The sequence below is a fragment of the Ammodytes marinus genome (genome assembly GCF_949987685.1).
Source record: "Ammodytes marinus genome assembly, chromosome: 5".
Classification (NCBI taxonomy): Eukaryota; Metazoa; Chordata; class Actinopteri; order Uranoscopiformes; family Ammodytidae; genus Ammodytes; species Ammodytes marinus.
The window spans coordinates 28,777,195-28,798,363 of NC_137234.1; the positions used below are offsets into that span (position 1 = coordinate 28,777,195).

The 21,169-nt window shown below is 40.9% G+C and overlaps 2 protein-coding genes across 6 annotated transcripts in view; both read left to right on the top strand.

Annotated features, from left to right (window-relative positions):
- The first annotated feature begins 7,169 nt into the window (after positions 1-7,169).
- LOC307250453 (monocyte chemotactic protein 1B-like) lies at positions 7,170-8,476 on the top strand. The gene is made up of 3 exons (XM_080027537.1): positions 7,170-7,283; positions 8,016-8,133; positions 8,348-8,476. Exons 1-3 carry the CDS (start codon positions 7,217-7,219, stop codon positions 8,460-8,462), a joined length of 300 nt encoding a protein of 99 aa, XP_079883663.1. The 5' UTR covers positions 7,170-7,216; the 3' UTR covers positions 8,463-8,476.
- Positions 8,477-13,098: 4,622 nt separating this feature from the next.
- LOC307250851 (septin-7-like) overlaps positions 13,099-21,169 on the top strand; it is a 54,686-nt gene continuing 46,615 nt past the window's right edge. For 3 of the 5 annotated variants that reach the window (XM_080028100.1, XM_080028102.1, XM_080028105.1), the window contains exons 1-2: positions 13,099-13,341; positions 18,275-18,374. In XM_080028100.1, coding sequence (XP_079884226.1) covers positions 13,303-13,341; positions 18,275-18,374 — 139 coding nt within the window. In that variant the 5' untranslated portion in view covers positions 13,099-13,302. The remainder of the gene's footprint in view (positions 13,342-18,274; positions 18,375-21,169) is intronic. The other 2 variants (XM_080028103.1, XM_080028106.1) reach the window with 1 other exon arrangement.

Below are 21,169 nucleotides of genomic sequence, written 5' to 3' on the forward strand. Positions count from 1 at the left end.
TGTGTGCAGAGATAAAGGTGAAGGTGTGAAGGCAACGTTTTGGTTTGTGTTGGTGTTGTGTGATCACGGGGAGCACTGTCCCTCTGATGCGGGAAAGCTATATTGTGCTAACCTGACATTTCAGTCACTTAAGTTCTCAGTAAAGTAACTATGGGAGGGAATACACACACCAGATGGTTAGCAATCTTAACCTAAGGTGAAATAAAGATGATAGATGAGTGTTGAGTTGTTGATATATTGATTAGTGCAGCTTTTAAAAAAAACACATTATACATTTAAGGAGCAGCTAGGCGACTGAAATGTCCAAAGTTCTATCATAGACATTAAGGAGCAAGATATATACAGTAGTTTGTAGCGGGACAGTGTTGGATATCACACACCACGGCACCAACCATTCAGGGCACCTTTTTTCCTCAAATCATTCATTGTAAAAACAAACAGTGTCATTAATGGAATGCCAGATTATAATGTGAGGAGAACATAGACCCCAAGATACGCTATGTACCCCCAGTGCTGAATGCAAACATCTCAGCAAATGTAACATTGATTGAAAATCAGGATAACAGAGGTGTAGAAAATGTATATCAGAAAACAAGCACTCAGACATTTTTTTTTTTATCTTCTTTTGCCAAAAGTTTACTCTTCCTGTTCTGGATAATTCATAACGGATTTCAGTTGATAAAAACCCACTTGTGCGTTCATTTGGTGTCTATATGTATTTCAAAATAAGTTCATCAATGCTAACAAATGTTTGTCTTTTTGACGAATTCCTTAGATTATAATTTGACTATTTTGTAACGTGTACGATAACCAATCACTGTGTCTATACGTCAAGTTCCGGACAGAACACAGATAGTCCGGGTTGAGCTCTAAGCTTCTGTAGCCGCATGTTCTGTAATAATGCTTCAGGCGCGTAATCTCGATAGGAGTGATGCCTCACTTTGCTATCCTTTTCTGGTTTGATTTTTTATTTATTTAAATTTTTTTAATAGATTCTTGTCTTTGGATGGGAGGGGGGAGGGGTTCTCAATGGGGTCATCTAGCTTGGTCTCTTTCTGTAATGTGGCTGGGGGATCAATGTTTTTTTTCCCCTCTTTCTACGCTTCTTCGACAAACTGCTTATTTTCTTCTGCTTTTTTAAAGAAAAAAAAGGAGTTTTCCCTCTTGACCTGTGTCTCTGTGTCGTCATTTGAGCGCCGTGCGGTCAGAGATATCTTGCTGGGCTGCAGTCAATACCTCAATATGACAACCAAAAAAAAGTGACGTTTATGATACTATCTCACTTTTGGAAACGTTGGTTGACCTTAAGTTTCACACAACGCACCCACAGAGGGTTTGGTGTACTAGTTTATTTCTGCTTTTTTTTTTCAACATAAAATGCTGTAATATGCATGTGTATGTATTGATATCACTGGGCCTACATTTGGACAGAGGTTTAAAGTTTATCGTGTGTGAGTGAAGAGTTTGACCTTACGGTTGTATTTGAATACAACATTAAAGCAGCTACGAGTAACATTTAAATATCTTTTAAACAGCCTCACAGGTCCTCTGATAATCATAAATTACCTTTAACAGCAAACGAGATCATCAGTGCAGAGAAAGACGTTTTTATATAGTTTTTATTACTGCGTTTGGTCTGGTCGCACACCCAGTCCGATTTTTGGTTCGCGCGTCACATATCCGTATTGGTCGCAGATTTCAGTGTGGCGCAGCAACGAGATTTGAGAAGCATATCCCTCCAGGTGAGGGAAGGGGAGCGGGAGCCTTGTTTGAGACAGTTATTTGTCGTCATAATGACTGATAACGGGGCTGAACCATCAAAGAAAAAAAAGAAAATGCAATGAAGAAAAGCTAAAAGGGAGAGTGGTAGACGGGCGGGAGGGCGTTGCTAAGCAACGTATACACAATTTCACGGGAGCGAACTAGACTGCAGTGTTTACTCCTAAATGAATGAGCGGTAGCCTATAAAACAAAGTTTACTTTGCCTCACCATCATCAGATGACCATTATTCACATTATTTACAACATAGACAACATAAACACATTACCTCATCGTGATCCAACTGCGTCTCTCGTTCATTCGCTTTCTGTGAGGAGTCTGACACGTAGGCCCTTCACACCGCCGCAAAATCGGAGTGAGAGTAACTTTAGGTGACACTGCATCAACTCATTGCAATCAGGTGTGTGTAGCACTGACTGGCATTAGTTGATGCTGTGTCACTAACCACTCTCACGGAAAAAGAGTCCGGTGCCCTCACACTTTCAACCGCTTTCAACACACGGACATGCACTAGGCCTATATATATTGCTTCCTGATCATTTGAATCTCGCACGCCCGGCACAAGCTAGAAAACAGCTTCACGACAGCTGGTGTCGTAAAAATACTACCGCTTTTGTCCAAAGGGGCCGCCAACGGACAAAGTTTCTCGTAGTGGCTTTAAGGTCAAACTCCTTGATGTCAAACTTAAAGGAATAGTTCAACAAAAATAAATATTTGCTTGTTGCTTCACTCAGGGGTTCAGGGCAAGGCGACATAAAGCTTTCCTTTAACTTTTCATGCATTTTTTTAAGATTACTTTCACGCAAGGTCTCCTTCCAGTAGAGTTATTTGATTCTAAAATGACACAAAGTGGATAAAATATAGAGCCCAACTGTCAGTGGAGGGAGGCTATTACATCCCATTGACTACCAGTCATTTTTCTAAGCTAATGAGCGACATTTGCCCATGTCTCACACAATGGTGTCTTGTCTTGAACCTGAGAGTGAGGCAACAAGCAAAAACAGTTTATCTCTTAAAGGACACATGAAGAAGTGAAAGGGGCTTTCAAGGAGTATTTCTGCTTTTCATAAACACGGGGAGAAGTCTGGCACTACAAATCTACATTCGGTGCTCTGCCAAGCATGTGAAACTTCCCTAACACTGAAACTAAAGTCAAATATGACCTTCACTGACTAACACGTCATGAGACTCAAAACACTGTGAAAGGGACTTATTTAGTTCCAAGGAATATTCGGGTTAGGGTTAGTTTAAACAGTTAGGAGGTTTTCCTTTGGTTCTCCAATATTAGCAGGCACTTTCAAAAAGGGTTTAATGCTGAACTACTCAATATCTTTTTATACTGTATATACTTTATACTTATCAAATAATGATGTGTGATGTCAAAGGAGACGATCATAGTGACAAACCCAGATAGAAATTAACCTCAGTTTCAGCAACAGCTAAAGCCCCACTGTTCTATACCTGGCCAGGAATAAACATAGAAAGACAGTTAATGACTAGCTAGCTAATACAGTGGAGCATTCAAGAGTCGCGTATGTTTCTCAAACGTTGGCCTGAAACACCACTTAAATTGACTGCTGATGCTGTGCCGGAAGTTTAAATAATAAATAATTTAATAATATAAATCATGTTTGACATTACAGCTTTATGTGGTTATAATGTGGCAGGAAAAAAATTTACAATAAGCAATGTTTATAGATACTGTCTTAGAAGGAGCTAGCAGCGAACATATTAAAAGGGACGAAGCTGGAGTTTAAATGCTCTCTGCACCTTGCGTTTTTAGGCATTTCCATTGCTGACGAAGACCATGACATGGACAAAGACACGATTAATGCTCATTCAACTCCATTGAAGAATTGTGTCCTCCGCAAATTGAGAGAACATCTTTGGACACTTCAACAGAAGTGGAGGGAGGGAACATTGGGATCAATTCATATTTGAACTTGAAACTACCTGCATGGTCCGGTCCAGCTCATTCCATCACATCCAGCTTCTCAGTCTGCTGCAAGGTGTCTTCACACATGACTGCTTCACACACCAGGCAAGGGGATTACTATGAGTAAACCAGGCTGAAAATACACAATGACTATATGAGTCAGATATACTGTAAGCCCTCGAACAATACATCTGTTATCACACAAACGGCACAATATGTACACTGATGATAAATTCTCTTCGGAAGTACACACGTTATCTCAAAACACTTTTGGAGACAAAATAATATGAGTAGTTTAACAAAATAATGTTTTTCATTGGCCTAAGGCGGTGAACATGTCCACTACAAGAAAAAGGCAAGAAAACCTGTACAAGAAATTGATTATATATATTTTTGCACAACAGAATTGTCTTTCTTTCCTTCTGTCTGGTCCCTTTGAAGGCAGCCCTCTGGCTCTGGAGTACCGTTGTCAAATCTAAAAATATAATCTTGGCATGTAAATATGAAAAGCTTTTTACACTTCATAGAAATCGGGGCCCTGAAGTATGAAATATGAGAAAAGGCTCTATTAAAAGTCCATATTGAGTTTCATTATGGAAAACATAGGGTTTTTTCGACCCACACTAGGAATTAAAAGTCAGGTTATATCTGCCCCCTCTGCACAATTTTGACTTTTTTTATTGATCCCTCACAGTTCAACTAGCCTAAGTTGATACACTGCAGTTGAATAGGGTAAAATATTTAACTTATGTTGCGAGTTGATTTACTTACATTAAAACAATTATTTTTACAATTCCCAAAAATGTAGTTGAAGCCAGAGTTCAAATCTTTTACAACGTATTAGTGTCATAAGTTTTACTCAGCAGATTTTGGACACAGCCCTTTTTCATTTTATAAATCAAAAAATATATGAAAGTCTTAAAATGCATTTTCAGCATGTTTTAAGAAGAAAATGCATCACAAATCAGACAATTAACAACATATGAACAAATGCTTCTGTAATAACTTTCAGAGTTGTGCTAAGAATGCTTATGTTAAATGTTGGTTGATTTGTGCTAGAAGTTGAGATGTATTTAAAAAAATGAATGGTGAGATAATGGCTGTTGAAGATGGTTATATATAGGTCTAGAATAAATATACACGTGCAAACAGACAAGGTTTAGTCAAACGAACCAATGACCAGTGATTGAAAATATTAAGTTTTTTCCTGCAGTGTCTCGCTTAATGGGAGTTAAAAGTGGAGTCAGTGATAGGGGAGAACGGGGTAATCTGAGCCACTTTTTACATTTGCTCCCCTTTAAGCGAGCTAAAATGATTTATCACTCAAATTGACACATTTCCCATTAATTCAGGATTTTTCCTAGAAATCAGCATTAGCAGAATTTTTTCAAGACAAAGGGCAGTGAAAATGTGATTGTTTTAAAAAAAGTTGTCATGTGGCTCACTTTACCCCAGCTGTGGGGTAAACTGATCCACTTACTTTTTCCACTCTGAAACTACCATAACAACACATATTGTAATCCTGAAAGCTAGCCACACATTCCAGAACTAATGTCGGACTAGTAAAAGAATGACGGGGTTTGGTCAATTTTTTGGTCAACAAAGTAACTCTGAACAAAATCAAATACAACATATTATAATTCAAAAGGTTTTAATGAGATTCAAATGAAAGATAGAACCAGTTAGATTAGAACACAGTCTGGGGGTCAGAACACAGGACCCTTAGGGCCAGCTAGTGTCTGGGGGTCAAAGCGTAGGAAAATCAGAACCTGCGAGAACAGCCTGGGACTCAGAACACAGGAGAAGACCCAACTGGATTATAACATCAGCCTGTCATACTCTACAACTAGGCCTACTCTACATTCCAGCCCTGAAGGTTACAGGGAAAGATGCTCTTTCCGTGTGGTTGCCCCAGGTTGTCTTCCTGGTGTATTTCCTTGGCATGATGGCTTTTCTACAATGTGTATGACATTAAAATAAAACATAATTATGTCATGTAATATTACATTAAAATATGTATAACACTGAATTTAACTTGTGCCTCATGGTGGGGGAAAGTGAGACAGTGGCTCACTTTCCCCCACAGCATTTGGCTCACTTTCCCCCACCACCACAATTTGAGAAAAAACTACCTCTCTTAGCATTTCAGGCTAATCTTCAGTTATCAGCATCACATGGTTTCATATGTTGGTAGTTCATCAACACGTTTGATAGAAGTTTTTCTACGTGAATACATTTGCTTTGGCACAACAGTTGATTAAGTTGACAGCAAGAACATTTACTTTTACATGCAAAATACCTATTTTGGTGAAAAAAACATGCTTACCACAGCACCATGAGGTCCTCTCTTTCAGGGCCATGGGGAAATGAGAGGGGCTTGAAAACATATATCTCACATGACCACAAATGTTTTCCGTTGCCTAGATACAGGGGGTGGCTCACATTATCCGATGCCTCAGATTCCCCCGTTCTCCCCTACTGAAGAACGTTTGTTGTCAAAATCACTTTTTGTCAAAACAGTGAACATCTCCTCACGATCTGCTACCTGTCCGTACTGTGTGTGGGCTGCAAAAAAATCTGGTGTTCATACACAGCCTAGGCTCTGTAAAAGAGAAGCCTATGCAAACTAAAGGATATGTAAACAAAGGGTTCGCTGTAGCTTGCAACGGCCTGTTTACAGAGCCTAGTCTGTGTATTAACACAAGACTTTTTTTCAGAGCACACACAGTAGACTGGTAGGGAATAATGAGGGAATATTCACTAACCCTAACCCTAAAATCAAGCATTCCCCAAAATGTGTGACTACACCTTAGAATGCACCTTTAATGGGGTACCCTTTTAATCATGTGTTGAGACTTCATGCTTCAGTAAAAACTGTCAAAATGAAAAATTAATCCTCAGGTGTACATGATATCATCGTGGAACATTCCTTGAGAAAACCCTGAACAATTCCCCAAACTGGTTTTACTGGAGCGTGGTTTGACTTCTATTGTATTGAACGCCATACTGAATACCAATCACATCAATCCCCAGTTACCGCCTTCATTCAGACTGTTCGCTAGTTTGTTGTTGACATAATCATCAAGTGGAATTTCATCAGGGAAATGTAGTGTAATTCACTGGGAAACTACGTTTGGAGAGACAGAAAATAGACTTCCTCATTGTCAAGGTTTATCTCTGGGCTCATTGAATCTCACTCTGTTTAGGGAAGTACTGGACTACACACACACACACACACACACACACGCGCACACACACGCAAAAGTGAGTGAAACTCCCACACCTGGTAAACCCCCAGTCAGATAAAGGTTATAACAAATGTGTCATAGTGAGAAATCACAAGATGCAGCGATGGGTCTTCCCCTGGCTGCCTCTCAACACTATATATACATGGATGGAGGACAAGTTGACACCACAGCAGATAGAAGAGGCTCATACAGCTCCACACACACTTCAACCCACTACTGCAAATAAACAAACATACAACATCACACACCAGGATGGCTGCTCCTCGTCTCGCTCTGGCTGTGCTCGTTCTGGTGGTGGCTGTGATCGCTCTCAGTGAAGGTAAGAAAGAAACTTGGCAACCTGTGTGTGTGTGTGTGTGTGTGTGTGTGTGTGTGTGTGTGTGTGTGTGTGTGTGTGTGTGTGTGTGTGTGTGTGTGTGTGTGTGTGGAAATGTTGGTTCTTTAGGCTACGGTATATAAATAGTAATTATTAATATTACACTTATTTCCTTTCAAATGTGTCTCAGACAAATCCTCAGTTTTGTCGTCTGTTAGAAGACACTAAGCTCAGCTGTACAGATTAAGTCTCATCTCCTTAGTTACCAAGGTTGTATAGTTTACTGTATTCAGCTCAGATGTAAAACATTGATATGCTTGGTGCCCTTAGACATTGTATAGAGAGTGTGTGCTGAGGACAGAAAGCACAATTTAGCATAGCAAGTGTCCAATAGAATTTCCACACATGCATACAACAACTTTATTTGAATGTAGTGCTTGTAACCCAGTGTTCTCCTCTGCCAATTGAATTAGAATTTTTTCATAATATTGAACATCTTACTTTTTAACATTGTGACACACACCAAACAGATTCCCATACATGTTTAATCACATTTGAACTATTGAGCAGTGGCAAATCTCTGAGAAAATTTAAAAAACACTATCAGATTTGGCCTTGTGCCATCAAACAGGAACTTCTAAAAAGGGAAGAGAAAAAAATCAACAACAAGCAGATGATGTCATGGGTCAGTGTGCTTGTTCTAAGTTCTTCATTTGTTTGTATTTTTCCGTACAGGTATGCGAGGCCCCGGTCCAAAGAAATGCTGCTTTGACTTCACTGAGACCGCTGTGCCTAAACACAGAGTGGTGGGCTACAGCAGGACCAGCCAACGTTGCTCCAACCCTGCAGTGGTGTAAGTGTCCAACCTTAAAAAAGGAGATAGCATGGATAGGCCGCTCAATTCTTTCAACAAATTGTCATTACCCTCTCTGCCACATTTCATCTCTCCAAAATGTCTAATAAAAATAAAAAAATAATCTTAAAGAAAAAAATAGGCCAATAATAATTGTTTCTACAAATGAATGCATTGAAACTGACTGTCTGGTTTTATGTGTGTGTGTGTCCAGGTTAAAGAGAGTTGCCGGTCGTCCCCTGTGTGTCAGACCCTCAGCCACTTGGGTGAAGGACCTGATTGCCCACCTGGACGCCAAATCTGTCCCTGGACAGACTTCCAACCTGTAACCATGGCAAAAGCATGTCCACCACCATACATAACCTCCAAATGGCCAGTCCATGTGTCCTAATGCTGCAACTTTTCTTACTATGACTTTTTTTTTTTTTTTTAAGTTTTTATTATAAATGTGACTCACTATCTCTACCATGAGGTCTGCAGGTGGGCAACCATAAGCTAAACAGCACCTTTCAGTCTATCTATACACAAAATATATTCTCAATATTTACTGAGGCCTAATAAGTGTTATATTTTGCAACATGCTCATGTATAAAATTGACTAGGATGAGACACATTTACATAAATATCTTGTTAAATGTTAGGTTGTTTTTTTTGCCATGCAAAGGTAACAATATTATGTGAGTTTAGACATGATAGATTTAATAGATATTTACACTTTATATTTTTTAAATTCTGATTTTGAAAGGATATATTTAGGTGTACATGGAACAATAGGTACATGTCTGTTTAAAACAACACTCAATGAGCGACCGTCATCACTGTGAACCATACTGTTGCATTGTAATTTGAATTGAACTCATCAGTCAGTAGAGTATAAGCTATGGGTTACCTCCCTATTCTACTATGATGCACTGTGAGCTCTTGGTCTTGTTATTTATGTAACGTAATTATGTTTTTTTTTTGTTATTGTTTTTTGGTCTTTGAAGTCATGTATGAACTGAGTTTTTTTCTAACCCTATTTGACACAAAATCGTTCATTTCTGTAATGCTTATGCAGCCATTTTGATTCTCTTGAATTAAAGAATAGACAATATGTCAACTTCTGACTCTCTGGTTCTCTTTCTTCTTGTTAAGGGGCAGAGTTTCCACATTATTCGGGTATTAATTTAACACCTTCATGGAGTTCATTTGCTCTTTTTTTCGATATGATGTCTTGAAAAAAGAAATGCTGAAGTAAATCCCTGTTGCTGTGAATTAGCTTGAATGACAACCTTTTCTTTTTAAATTCAGATTCCCATATATGGTCTGATGTAGGCCATTAGTCATCTTTCTTTTCAAGGCCAAGGTCTTTTTATTCCCTCCTACGCAGATTTCTCACAGAGCCTTGTAAGCCTACTGTATCAGTGTGAAAACACCGGGTACATTAGCAGGACTGAAGGAATGTGTTTTGTCTTCCCAGCAAATAAAAAAATAATATGTTCTTACAGCCAGAGTATGTAACTTTTGGAGGTAGAAATACCACATTCTTCTTCACACAAATGAAAAGAAGCCCTCTTGAGCAACAGAACACACGCTAATTGCCGATATTAGTAGACTTCATATATGCCTGTGTGAATCACTGTTCGATAACAGAATTTTAAAAAATTGTCATTGTAATTTCCACTGGTAGCCATGGTGCCTCCCTGTCAATCAATCCTATTGTAAATGTATGGCATGTAAATCTAAATGAAATGCAATTCATTTAAATGTCTTAAAAGTTTCCACATTATTGGAGATACAGTAACACAATTTGTAGTTATAACCTAAACTACTTGAGAACAATTGTGTTTCTATCTGATGCAGTAACTTCCTTTGCCACAAGAGGGCGATAATAGACCATTTAATGTCATATCCAACCCACTGGAAGGGCTGATCACAAATGCATGTAGTTTTTTGGGATTGTCCATTTACTATTAGGCTTAACAACAAAAAAATCCAATCAGAATTTCAGCTGATTAGACACATGGATCCTTTAAAGTGTCTTCTAGTGGTGACTTGTTGATACATAGCTATACACCCCAGGAAAGAGGTGGACGCTTAGGCTACAATCTCTGCATCCAAATGAGTATATATTTCACGAGCTATCAAAGAAAATCTGGTCCCATTATGTCACTTGTCTTAAAGACTGAGAGTTCATGTCTCAAGAATGAAAAGCACAGGACAGAGGGGAAAAAATCCTGCATCTCAGGACAGTCACCACCAAACCACCAGTTTGTCTACATTCTGATTATTAAGCAACAAAACATGGGGTCTAGAAGAATGACATGCTACGTTTCAAATACCTCCTACGGTTTATTTCTATTATTTTGTGGCACTTAAAGTTATTTCAAAATGTATGTCCCAAAAAACACATTCCTTGGTATGGCCAAATTAATAAAGTCCCATTTTCGCCTGCCAAACGTGCACACAACATAGTCTTTGGAGGCAGATTATTTTAGCCTCTAGCCCGCGAAGGCCTCACACTACACTCACATATTACACACACATGATTAGAGGCAGATCACGTTCTTGTTTGACCAATGAAAAGGTGGATCAAGGTACCCGGTGCATCAAGCTAACCCGACATAGCTAGTAGACCGGAAATCAAGTGCATTTACAAAATGAGAGTCGAAATCACACCATACTGTTCTAATTGCTCTTAGAAGTAATTTGCCTATTTTCATTGGGCTATTGCTCTTTTTGAAAAGATTAAATTTGATAGGTTACTGGAGTTGTTTGTGCATTTCCAATCTGTACTTACCATGCAGATGAGAGAATCAAGGACTACTTTTTTTATCTGCATTTTAGTAAACAGAATGTAGCCTAGGCGTAGGCGCATATTAGGCTATAGCATTTCAGGTCCCATATGAGTTTATTTGTGAAATGCTAACACACTTTAGCCTTCATTATCTAAATGACTAGATGTGGAAATCCCCACAACAAAATGGTTATCAATCTGGACAGAGGACACAGGCTATCGCGTCGTGTGTCTATGTAGCCTAGACCAGGGGTTCTCAACCTTCGGCAAGCTGGGACCCCCCAAAGCTGGGTCATCGCAGTTGGGCCCCCCCACCGACCCTGACAACTCCCCCCCCCCCCCCCCACACACACACACACACCACCCTACACAGATAGATAGATAGATAGATAGATAGATAGATAGATAGATAGATAGATAGATAGATAGATAGATAGATAGATAGATAGATAGATAGATAGATAGATAGATAGATAGATAGATAGATAGATAGATAGATAGATAGATAGATAGATAGATAGATAGATAGATAGATAGATAGATAGATAATCTATTATTGTTATTATCACAAGGGCTAGGCCAGTGGCGCACCTTTGAGTTGAACATTGGGTTTAGGGTTGGGTTCCGGACATTTCTTATATTTTAACGTTAAATTCTGGTGCACTTTAAAAGCTAATTATGAGATTGTATCAATGAGACACTGAGGAATTTTTTTTTTTTTTAAAATCTCCTTAGAAGAGAAGAAAATAGTAGCCTAAATAGAACATACACAGAATAAATTCTACAATAGGTATACCTGTTATGAAAAAGCTTCACAAAACAAAGTCTATGATCAATGGGAAACACTGCTGTCTGACAACCCAGTTCAGAGAATGTTTCAACTATTGAGTCTTGGATTTGGAAAGTGGCCAGATTTAGCTCAAAATGCTACCTGCGATTAATGTGCTGTGCAGCCTGAACGCGGAGTTGTGTGTGTCACAGTGGCGATTCCAGGAAATTTTGACTGGGGGTGGCCAAGGTGGGCCACAGAGCTAGAGTGGGGTGGCCATCGCACCCCTGAATGAATAGCATGTGATATGCTGTACAACCAATTCAAAGATGATTTATAATCCCAAATGCCCAAATCATGTTAGTATCCATTGTAATGTTTGTCAGAAAACTAAACCCCTGAAGGGGGGTCTGGGGGCATCCCCCCCAGAAGATTTTTTTGTGTTTTTAACATGTAATCTAAGCATTCTGGTGCATTCTGGCGAAGATAATAAAGGAAAAAGTCAATATTTATTTCAGTTCAGATGAATAGTAAAATTAGCAAGAAAACATAACTTGCTAGCAGCCAGATGCCTAACAACTGGACAGAGGGACGGATGACCACTAGCTTTTGACCAAATATCTTGCTAAAAAAATAAACCTTTATTTATGAAATTCTGCCCTAAGAACATGTTACACTTGCTAACTACAAACTTAAATTTTTTTATTCAGATTTCAAAAATCTGCTGGGACACGTGCCCATACACATGCATGGGTGGCACGCATGTCACAAGCACACTTATGCTGTTTTCAAGACCTTTGCTGACCGGAGACCAGTTCTAGTGGCCACAGTCCTACCATTAATTCAGTACTTGAAAATTGCAAACTGATCTCATATCAGTGGATTGGAGTGTTTGTGTGATGAACTTGGCAACTATCTATCAAAAAAAGTTAAGAAAGAAAAAAATACATATCATCTCTGAACTAGGCTACATATCAGGAAAAAAATTGAAAAAAAAAAAAAAAAAAAAAATCTGATTTTTTTTTTTTTTTTTTCATCCCCCTCGCGCCCCCCCGGTAGAGTGTCCGCGCCCCCCCGGGGGGGCGCGCCCCACCGGTTGAGAACCACTGGCCTAGACTAAAGGATCAGAAATAGCATATGGGGAAAGAAATTGTCTGGCTATTGGAAACCTAAGCTTTATATCTGAACTTATATGTAGCCAACCAATTATTGTTATTGTTTTGACATATTCTTTATAATAGGCTACTAGTAAAAAAAAAAAAAAAAAAAAAAAGTTGCGACGCATTTCCGTCTGATTCTGAAATTCTCAACCGGATGTGCACGTGTATGAATTCTGTGCGTTTGTCTCGCGAGCGAAAAAAACACTCGGAGCATTTTCTATCCGCTGTGCTGCATCTGGTAGTAGCGTAGTAACCTATCCGTCAGCGGCCATATGTAATTCAAGCTCATTCATTCATTTACAGACGCACTTTGCTTCTTTTTGTTTACACCGAACTAAAACTAGGTTTTTTGGCGCGGGAATCTGCGTGTTTCTCTACGCGCCGTCTTTTCTCCTGGACATTTATCAGTGTATGCCTCGTTGACTGTCCGTTCATTGCAGACTGGGTGTTGACAGCACGGTACAATGATCGAGCGACCAGAGACTGCGGTTGCCAGCATCGCCGTAAGTCAATTTGTCTTCGAAATAGCTATAGCCTACAGACCAATGCAATGTCCAAATGCTGACACTACTGTTGTTTTCAAGTGGCGAGTAATTGAAATCCCCATTGGAATGCCCTAGTTAGTCGTTTTGCTTCCTACTCATACAGACCTTGCATAGCCTATAATATGGTCAGAACTGAGAACCAGGCTGCCTTAACAATATGTCCGTTTAAGGATATGTTTCACATCTACAATGTCCCATACAACTTGAATGACACCACACTCACACCTTCTGACATATTGATACAATCTACTGATCAGTTCGGCGTTATGTCATTGACCAAACAACATGTAGCCTATTTCAATAAATGCCATCGTTTTTGAAAATGAATCACGCCTCCCTTCAATGTAGCCTTATTTTGGTCAATCGAAGTTGAGGGTGGTGGTAAATAGTAATAATCATAATTTTTATTTAGTTTGTGTGTTGTGGATACAGTGTTTGCTTAATTCACCATTTGGACCTAACCTCAAGTAAGATAAATGTCCAGAATGTTTTCTTTTAAATGGCAGTTATTTAAACGCGGGCTGGCCTGAGCGTTCCCTGAACGTTACAAATTAAAGCACGTATCGTGTACGTGGTCTGGTCTTAATTATAGCTCGCTGCAGATGGGAAAGAGATGGGCAACAGTAAATTATTGTAGGCTATTAACACCGGCCTTGACAATGTAAATGTTACAACAAGGTATTAGAAATATTTCGATTAGTCAAGCAAGCCCTAGCCAGCGACAATGGTTTGATTTCATGCTTTGAGTGCCACTCAGATTTGGTCTAGCATACTGTGCCGAAATATCCCAATTCAAAACTACGAGCAGTATAAAGTATTGAAAGTAGCCTAAATTAAATCATGTAAAGCATTATTTGGTGGACTGTATAATATGTCATGTCATTAGTGACTGAGCCACCCCTATAGATAGGCTATTTAACCCTGTAGGCTACTCTATTTACCTTGACCACATAGCAAGCCTTCAACTGCTTCTTTGTTCAATATGGTTTGGTGTGGCTTTGCACACAACAGCTGTTGGTTGATCGCATCTGGCTTGCCTTCTTTAGGGCTTCTTGTGCTGACACTAACATTTAACAATGAGCTAATGGCTACTATACTCACCACACACAACACACCACACATTGTGTTTGCACTGTATCTGTTGGTGATACAGTCGGAGGTGATGATAGGCAGGCAGTGAAAATGGGGCAAACACATGGGCACACACAATGTGCACCTAAAGACATGAAGAAGTGCTTAAAACAATGACAATAGAAACAAATCACACAAGCTCTGTTTTCAAGATTTCTAGGCAAATCCTGCCATCAGGTGATGCAATATGTCGCACAATTCATTTTCAATTGATTAAATACAAGTTTAACACAGCTGATGGAGGCAATGTGAGAGCCTTGGCATCAGCTGCTGAATGCATGAGGGGGGGGGGGGGGCTTATCCAGATGATGTCAGACAGTGAAGCAGGCAGCTACCATCACCGCTGGCTGGACTGGGGGAGGGGTTAACATGCACGGTATATGGACTGGCTATAGCCTTCCTATTTTCTCCCATCCTCCATTACTTCCCTCTTTTCACTCCCCCCATGCCTGTGAGTCACTTTCTTATGAAAATAGAACTATATTAATCATGGCGTGTTTCACAAGAGGGACGAGCGCCATTGCATTGCAGCATTATTAATATTTCAGTTGCTTCAATTATTATTACTTTGTAAATTCTGATTTTCTTTTTCAAGCGTGGGCTTCTTATATTACAGACCCCATTGTGTGTTGCAGACACAAGGACCCTGTATGTAAATAAAAGCGTTCCTCAGAATACACACATGAACATACTGTATGTTGATAACAACACACACCCACCCACCCACGCATGCGCACACACACACACACACACACACACACACACACACACACACACACACACACACACACACACACACACACACACACTGTTTTACTCATGTTGTCATTCGATCCACAGTCTCCCACCCACACTGCCGGCACTAATAATTTCTTCCCAGTAGCTGAATGAGCCAGTGTGTTATATCACCTGTGCCACCCACTATGCAGCTATGGAAATGGACAGACCATCCGAGGTGACAGCTTATGTAACACATCCATACACTCTCAACCACAGACACACACACAAACACCCACACACACATGCGCACGCACACGCATGCACACACACACACAACTCGTTTATGTGGGTTGATCAAACGTGGAAATGGTGGAAAGTGCTCCAGGCTTTTTCAGAGAAGTTACGCCTGCTGTGTAGTAGCAGCGTGCATCAGAGTATTGATGGGCTGAATAGATTGATTCCTTTGTATTTGCTCACATATGCTTCCATCCATAACACCCACTGATGTTATTGGTGTCTAATATACAGTTTTCTGTATAGTACACTCATCCCTGGGTATGTGGAATATGCAGAATGTAGAGTTACACTTTGCAGAAGAAGCAAAACCTTCCCAAAACCTGCAGACCATTTTATTTTAGCGTTGACAGGAAAGTGCTCTCTGTTTTGTGTTTTGAGCTGGGGAAGACATTGGTCAAACCTTTTGTTATAAATATAACCACAACTCATATATGACTGTGGAACATTTGAACGTCTCCCACTCACCAGATGTTGGAAAATGGCAGTGGGGACTTTCTCCAATTCAGACCCCAGAGCAGTAGTTATAGGTCTAACTCTGATGATGGCCGATGAGGATCCAGTTCTGCCCCAAGGGAGGTAGAAGTCAGCCAGGTTAAACTTCTTCTTCCTCCACACACAGTCATATCTTTATGGACCTGGCTTTGTGCATGGGGGCCTTTTCATGTCCAAACAGGTAAAAAGGACTTAACCAAAATGTTGCCACAAAGCTGAAAGATCACTGTCAAAAATATTATTGTATACTTTAGCATTAGAGAGCTTAAGTATGTGCCTAAATTGGAATTAAGTAGACCAATGCATGAAAACAGCCCTAAGACTATAGGCCCAACATAAGTATGAAAACAGTGGTGTCTACTTATTTAGTGTACTTTATCCTACACTTCTATGGGTGTCTATGAGCTTAGTGAATGACCTTATTGAGTCCATGAAACCATGGAGAATAAGTCGATATGAATAAGTAAGGCTTTGCGCACATTCTTGATTTAATTGACATTTGAAACGTGAAGTTGTCAGTCCATCAGTTGATCTCTGGTTTTTCTGCCTCTTCCTAAGGTAAAGTTAAGACTTTAAGCTTTCAGTGCTAAATGAAAGGACTCATTGAGATGGGAATGAGAATGCAAATGAGTCCCAATGGTTTTACTTTAAATATGGATTTGGACTGGAACTGGGTCAACGGCGTGTTTCTGGTGATAAAAGTGTTTTATGAGTCTGGGCGAGACTGGGTGAGACTGGTTTGTGTCCATGGAACCTGGAAACGTTCAAGGCGCTCACTGGAGCAGTTTTGAAGCCCCCGCTGCTGTTGTAAAAGCTTCGCAAATTAGCCCACCTGAAAAATAACTTCCTCTTATTTAACGACTTTACATTCTTGTTCATGCCACAAGGCGTCGTGTTGTTAGCGTCAGTAGTCCATAGGTACATTATTAGGGACGTCAAGTTCCCTTTAGAGAAAAATTACACAGTTATTATTATCAGTGACAGCTGATGTGACCGGAAGTTTGCTGTTGCTGTTTTCTGGAGAGTTCTATGGCAAGTTGACATCCAAGAGGACGGGCTGGTCTGGAAGCTTGGGAAATGTAGGCGGTCGGCCAAACAAAGATGAAAATGCCTTACGATAACTCTCAACTTATCTGTTTCACAGGTGACAGGCTTGCTAACATTAGCCACGGGTACGCCTGGATTCAGGAATCACCTTTATTTTGTTTTCAATGAGGACAGGTCTTATGGAGAGCTATGCCAGACCACTACTGGACCCTTCTGTGTGTGCCAGGAATAAAATCCATATAGTTCTCTGCATGTCATCCTCCCTCCCCCTTCTCAACCTCATTTCATCTCTGGCTCTCTAGATCTGTCACATAAAGCTTGGAATAGTTCCAAAAAATAATCTTTAAACAAAAAAAACTCACTCTTTTATCAGACCTCTCGGTGCAGAGCAGCACTTTTACTGTCGGCGCAGATGCGTGAGCGAGCCTGAGAGGCCACTCACGGGGCAGGCAGGCCGGCAATCAATTGTGTTTGCCTCACGTAGCGTGCAGCCCAGTGCCCAGTGATTGGAGGGTAGGGGTGGGGGGTTGTTATCTGACTGTAGGCTGGGAGCTGGAGAGAGGGAGAGGGAGATGGGGAAGGCAAGAGAAAGGGATGAAGATACTGTCCCTCTGTGGTAAAGGGGACAGGGGAGTAGCCGGAAAGCCATCCACTCTGGGACCCACTGCCTTCCCCGCGACCTGTCCTATAGGGAAACAAGGGAACAGGATGGATGTCAATGAGCACGTGGTGAAAATGCTTTTTTTGTCCTCGTCTTTTTCCACTTAGCTTTCCATTTCAGCATGCGTTTATGCTTTCAGGAGATGCTTGGATTCACTTATTGGCTTGTATTGCTGTCCTGGTTTAGTTCTACTTGTTTGACGGACTTTGGCAGCGTTCTCCTTCCGTTGGTCTTTGGGGAAAGCCTGTTATTTCTCTCTCTGCGACTGTGCCACCCCCTCACCTCTGTTGTTCCCCTTGAAAACAGCACTTTACCCCTCTTGTATTTATCCCAGCTGCACTCCACTTCAAAGGGAACCTGTAGCCGCTGCAGGACACAGAAATACTAATTGTAGGTTCACGGCTATGTCTGTGTGCTGCAGCTCCAAATTTTTTGTGTGTGTATTTGTTTACACACGCCGGTGAATATTATGTGTGTTTTTATTAATCATTCATTGTGTGTGTGTGATTCCTGCATTAACAGTGTGTGTGCTTTCTCTGTCAGCAGCGCAACCTGGAGGGCTACGTGGGCTTCGCCAATCTCCCCAACCAGGTGTATCGGAAGTCGGTCAAAAGAGGCTTTGAGTTTACGTTAATGGTTGTAGGTGAGTTGGAAATATCATGAACGTGTGCATTTGCTTCTCTTCGTGTGTGTGTGTGTGTGTGTGTGTGTGTGTGTGTGTGTGTGTGTGTGTGTGTGTGTGTGTGTGTGTGTGTGTTTTTTTTTAAAGATATTTTTTGGGAATTTTTATGCTTTATTGATAGTGTAGAGACAGAGTTGAAATGGGGCAGAGAGGGGAGTGACATGCAGAGAGCGACCGCGGGCTGGAATCGAACCCGGGTCCGCTGCTGGCCGAGGCCCATGGGGGGGACACCCTACCAACTGAGATAAGGGCGCCCCGTGTGTGTGTTTCACTGTGTGTGTTTTTCAGTGTGTGTGTGTGTGTGTTTCAGTGTGTGTGTGTGTGTGTGTGTGTGTGTGTGTGTTTCAGTGTGTGTGTGTGTGTGTGCGTGCGTGTGTGGCCCCAAACCCACCTATGCTCACCTGCCCCGTCTATCTGCATTGCATCCGCTGTGATGAGTGTGTTTTCATTTTTGTGTGAACGTGTGTCGTGAACTCCGGTTGAGAGGAAAGGTAAAGGCATGTTCAACATCCAGCTCGTCAAGGTGCTCGCGATGACGAGTTGACAATTTAAAAATGGGTTTCTGCAACGCGTGAGAGGCAGCATCTCGGCACATCTGCAGTTTTTGTTCAGTGACACAGAAGTGTGCGCGTGTGAAATCCCCGCGTTGATTTCTTCAGTTTCCAGGGGGAGTTTTATTCTCCATAGCCCTGGCAAAACACACTAACACATCTGTGTGCTTTTTGGATGATTTGGATTTGGAAGGTGAGCTGCAGGATGTCGGTTCAAGTATGAATGAAGCCAGTTACAAAATGTGGCTAACAGCATTACACAGGGTTAGAAGTGGAAAGAGCCCTTCACAAACATTGGGTTTGACTGTCTACATGGAAACAAAACAAACACGTATAAGCAGTGTCGTATAGGAAGCAGCAGTCATGGCAGAGCAACTTCTGTTCCTGCTTCCTGTAACTCCCATTATGATGTCATAAGAGGAGATCAATCTGACTGGGGTTTTTGAACACAGGTTCAGAATAAAGGAGATGGAGAAAGAGAAGGTTGTTTTTTTTCTCCTACCTTGGGAGTCTCTAGTCACACCTGGGACCCATATTAATGTTGAAAAACCATGAAAAAGGGAAGTTTGCATCATAAGTGGGTCACCTTTTAATATTAAATAAACTAAATCACTAGATTGTCCTTATCTAAACATATGAAGCCAGACACATGACCTACTGATGAGAAGGTCTTTGGGATTTTGAATGAGATTTTATAACTTCTGGAACAGGCTCACTATCGACATATTGAACCGTGCTCTGTGTGAAATGGGCCTGTCAGGAATAATGAACACATATGGATTACATTATGGAAGTCCTGCAGAGCTGCTCAGCTGTCAAATGTACAGTATCTAAATTGATGGTGTACGCTGGGGTTGGGACTGTGTTAGCAGATACTTCATATACTATTATTCAATGACATAGATTCAATTTGATCAAGGTCTGGTCGGTATATCTGAGCTGAGCCAGGCTTGCTGTTTTCCCCTTGCTTCCAGCATTTCTGCTAAGCTAGGCTAGCAGTTTCTTGACTTCAGCTCTGTACTTTAAGCACTGACATTAGATTGATATCACACTTCTCGTCTCACTCTTGTAACAATACGCGTATTGCCAAAAATGCTCCCACAACTATTCCTTTGAAAACCTCTAAGTAAACCAAGTCCCCGAAAGTCAGAAAGCATCGTAAAAAATCCCCATCCTGACAGTGTTACTGTACACAGTTGGACCATTAAAGAAATAGTTTCCTATTGTGCTTCTGCCTTTCATCATCATTTCTGCTGCTTCAGAACTATTCTGGATCTGGCAGTTTTTTGGCCGGATCTTTAGGTTGGTCTTAAACTGTGTTCCAGCTGCCAGTAAAATCTTTTAAAAGGTCATAAATCTATCTCCATGAATGTTCTGGTGACCCCTATCAGTAAAGTGAAGGGACAAAGACGTTAAAACAAAGAGGCGTCATGCCTTTATTATTTCATCCCGGGGTTTTTAGTTTCCTGTTTAGTAAACAGCACCCTAGAAGACAGCAGTGGAGTGGTGGCTTGAGAGAGAACCAGAGAAGGTCCACAATCCACTAGATCCTGTTTCAGGCCAACACTCAGATGTGGGGGCCCCTCTTGTCTTTCTTCTCCCCTCTCTTGGCTCCCAGCCCTGCATTCCCCCAGCTGATCCAAATTTTACACATAAAAGATGTGAGGAGCATAGCAGCACTGCTCGACGTTTAGGGGGTGGGGGGAGGGGGTCTCAGCTGGGGTTTATTTATCCCATCACTAAATGCTTTCTTAAAGCTACCAAATCTATGATGAACGGATGCTCTAACGAAATGTATTTGTCAATTAATTGTTTTTCCATAACGTAGATGAGTGATAGAAGAAACGGACTTCATCTAGCAAAAATCTGACCTAAACTCCATATGATATCCTTTTTATTATGACACGTTTTTATGCCTGTTTTCAGGTATGTCCGTAGCCTGGCACCGCCCACCTACCTACTTCCGCTCATTCATTTTCATTTCCCTTCAGTAGTCAGTCTGGGACTGCAGTATATTAGTGGGTTTTCTCAGCCAGATTTTTGGCGGTCCAATCATTGAAAAGAGGGAGTGGCTGAGAAGAATGAGTTTCAGTTGTAGTCAGCACATGACTTACGTCATGACCAAACACTATGCGATTGGTTGGCAGATCCAGAGTGGCACTGGGCAGATCCAATAGTTTTAAACTTCAACAGACACCCGCCTTC

Excerpts from the sequence above, each read along its gene's own strand:
- LOC307250453 (XM_080027537.1), top strand. The coding sequence starts at position 7,217 with ATGGCTGCTCCTCGTCTCGCTCTGGCTGTGCTCGTTCTGGTGGTGGCT. Across the intron at positions 7,284-8,015 it reads TGTGATCGCTCTCAGTGAAG|GTATGCGAGGCCCCGGTCCA; the intron begins GTAAGAAAGAAA and ends TTTTCCGTACAG. Across the intron at positions 8,134-8,347 it reads TGCTCCAACCCTGCAGTGGT|GTTAAAGAGAGTTGCCGGTC; the intron begins GTAAGTGTCCAA and ends GTGTGTGTCCAG.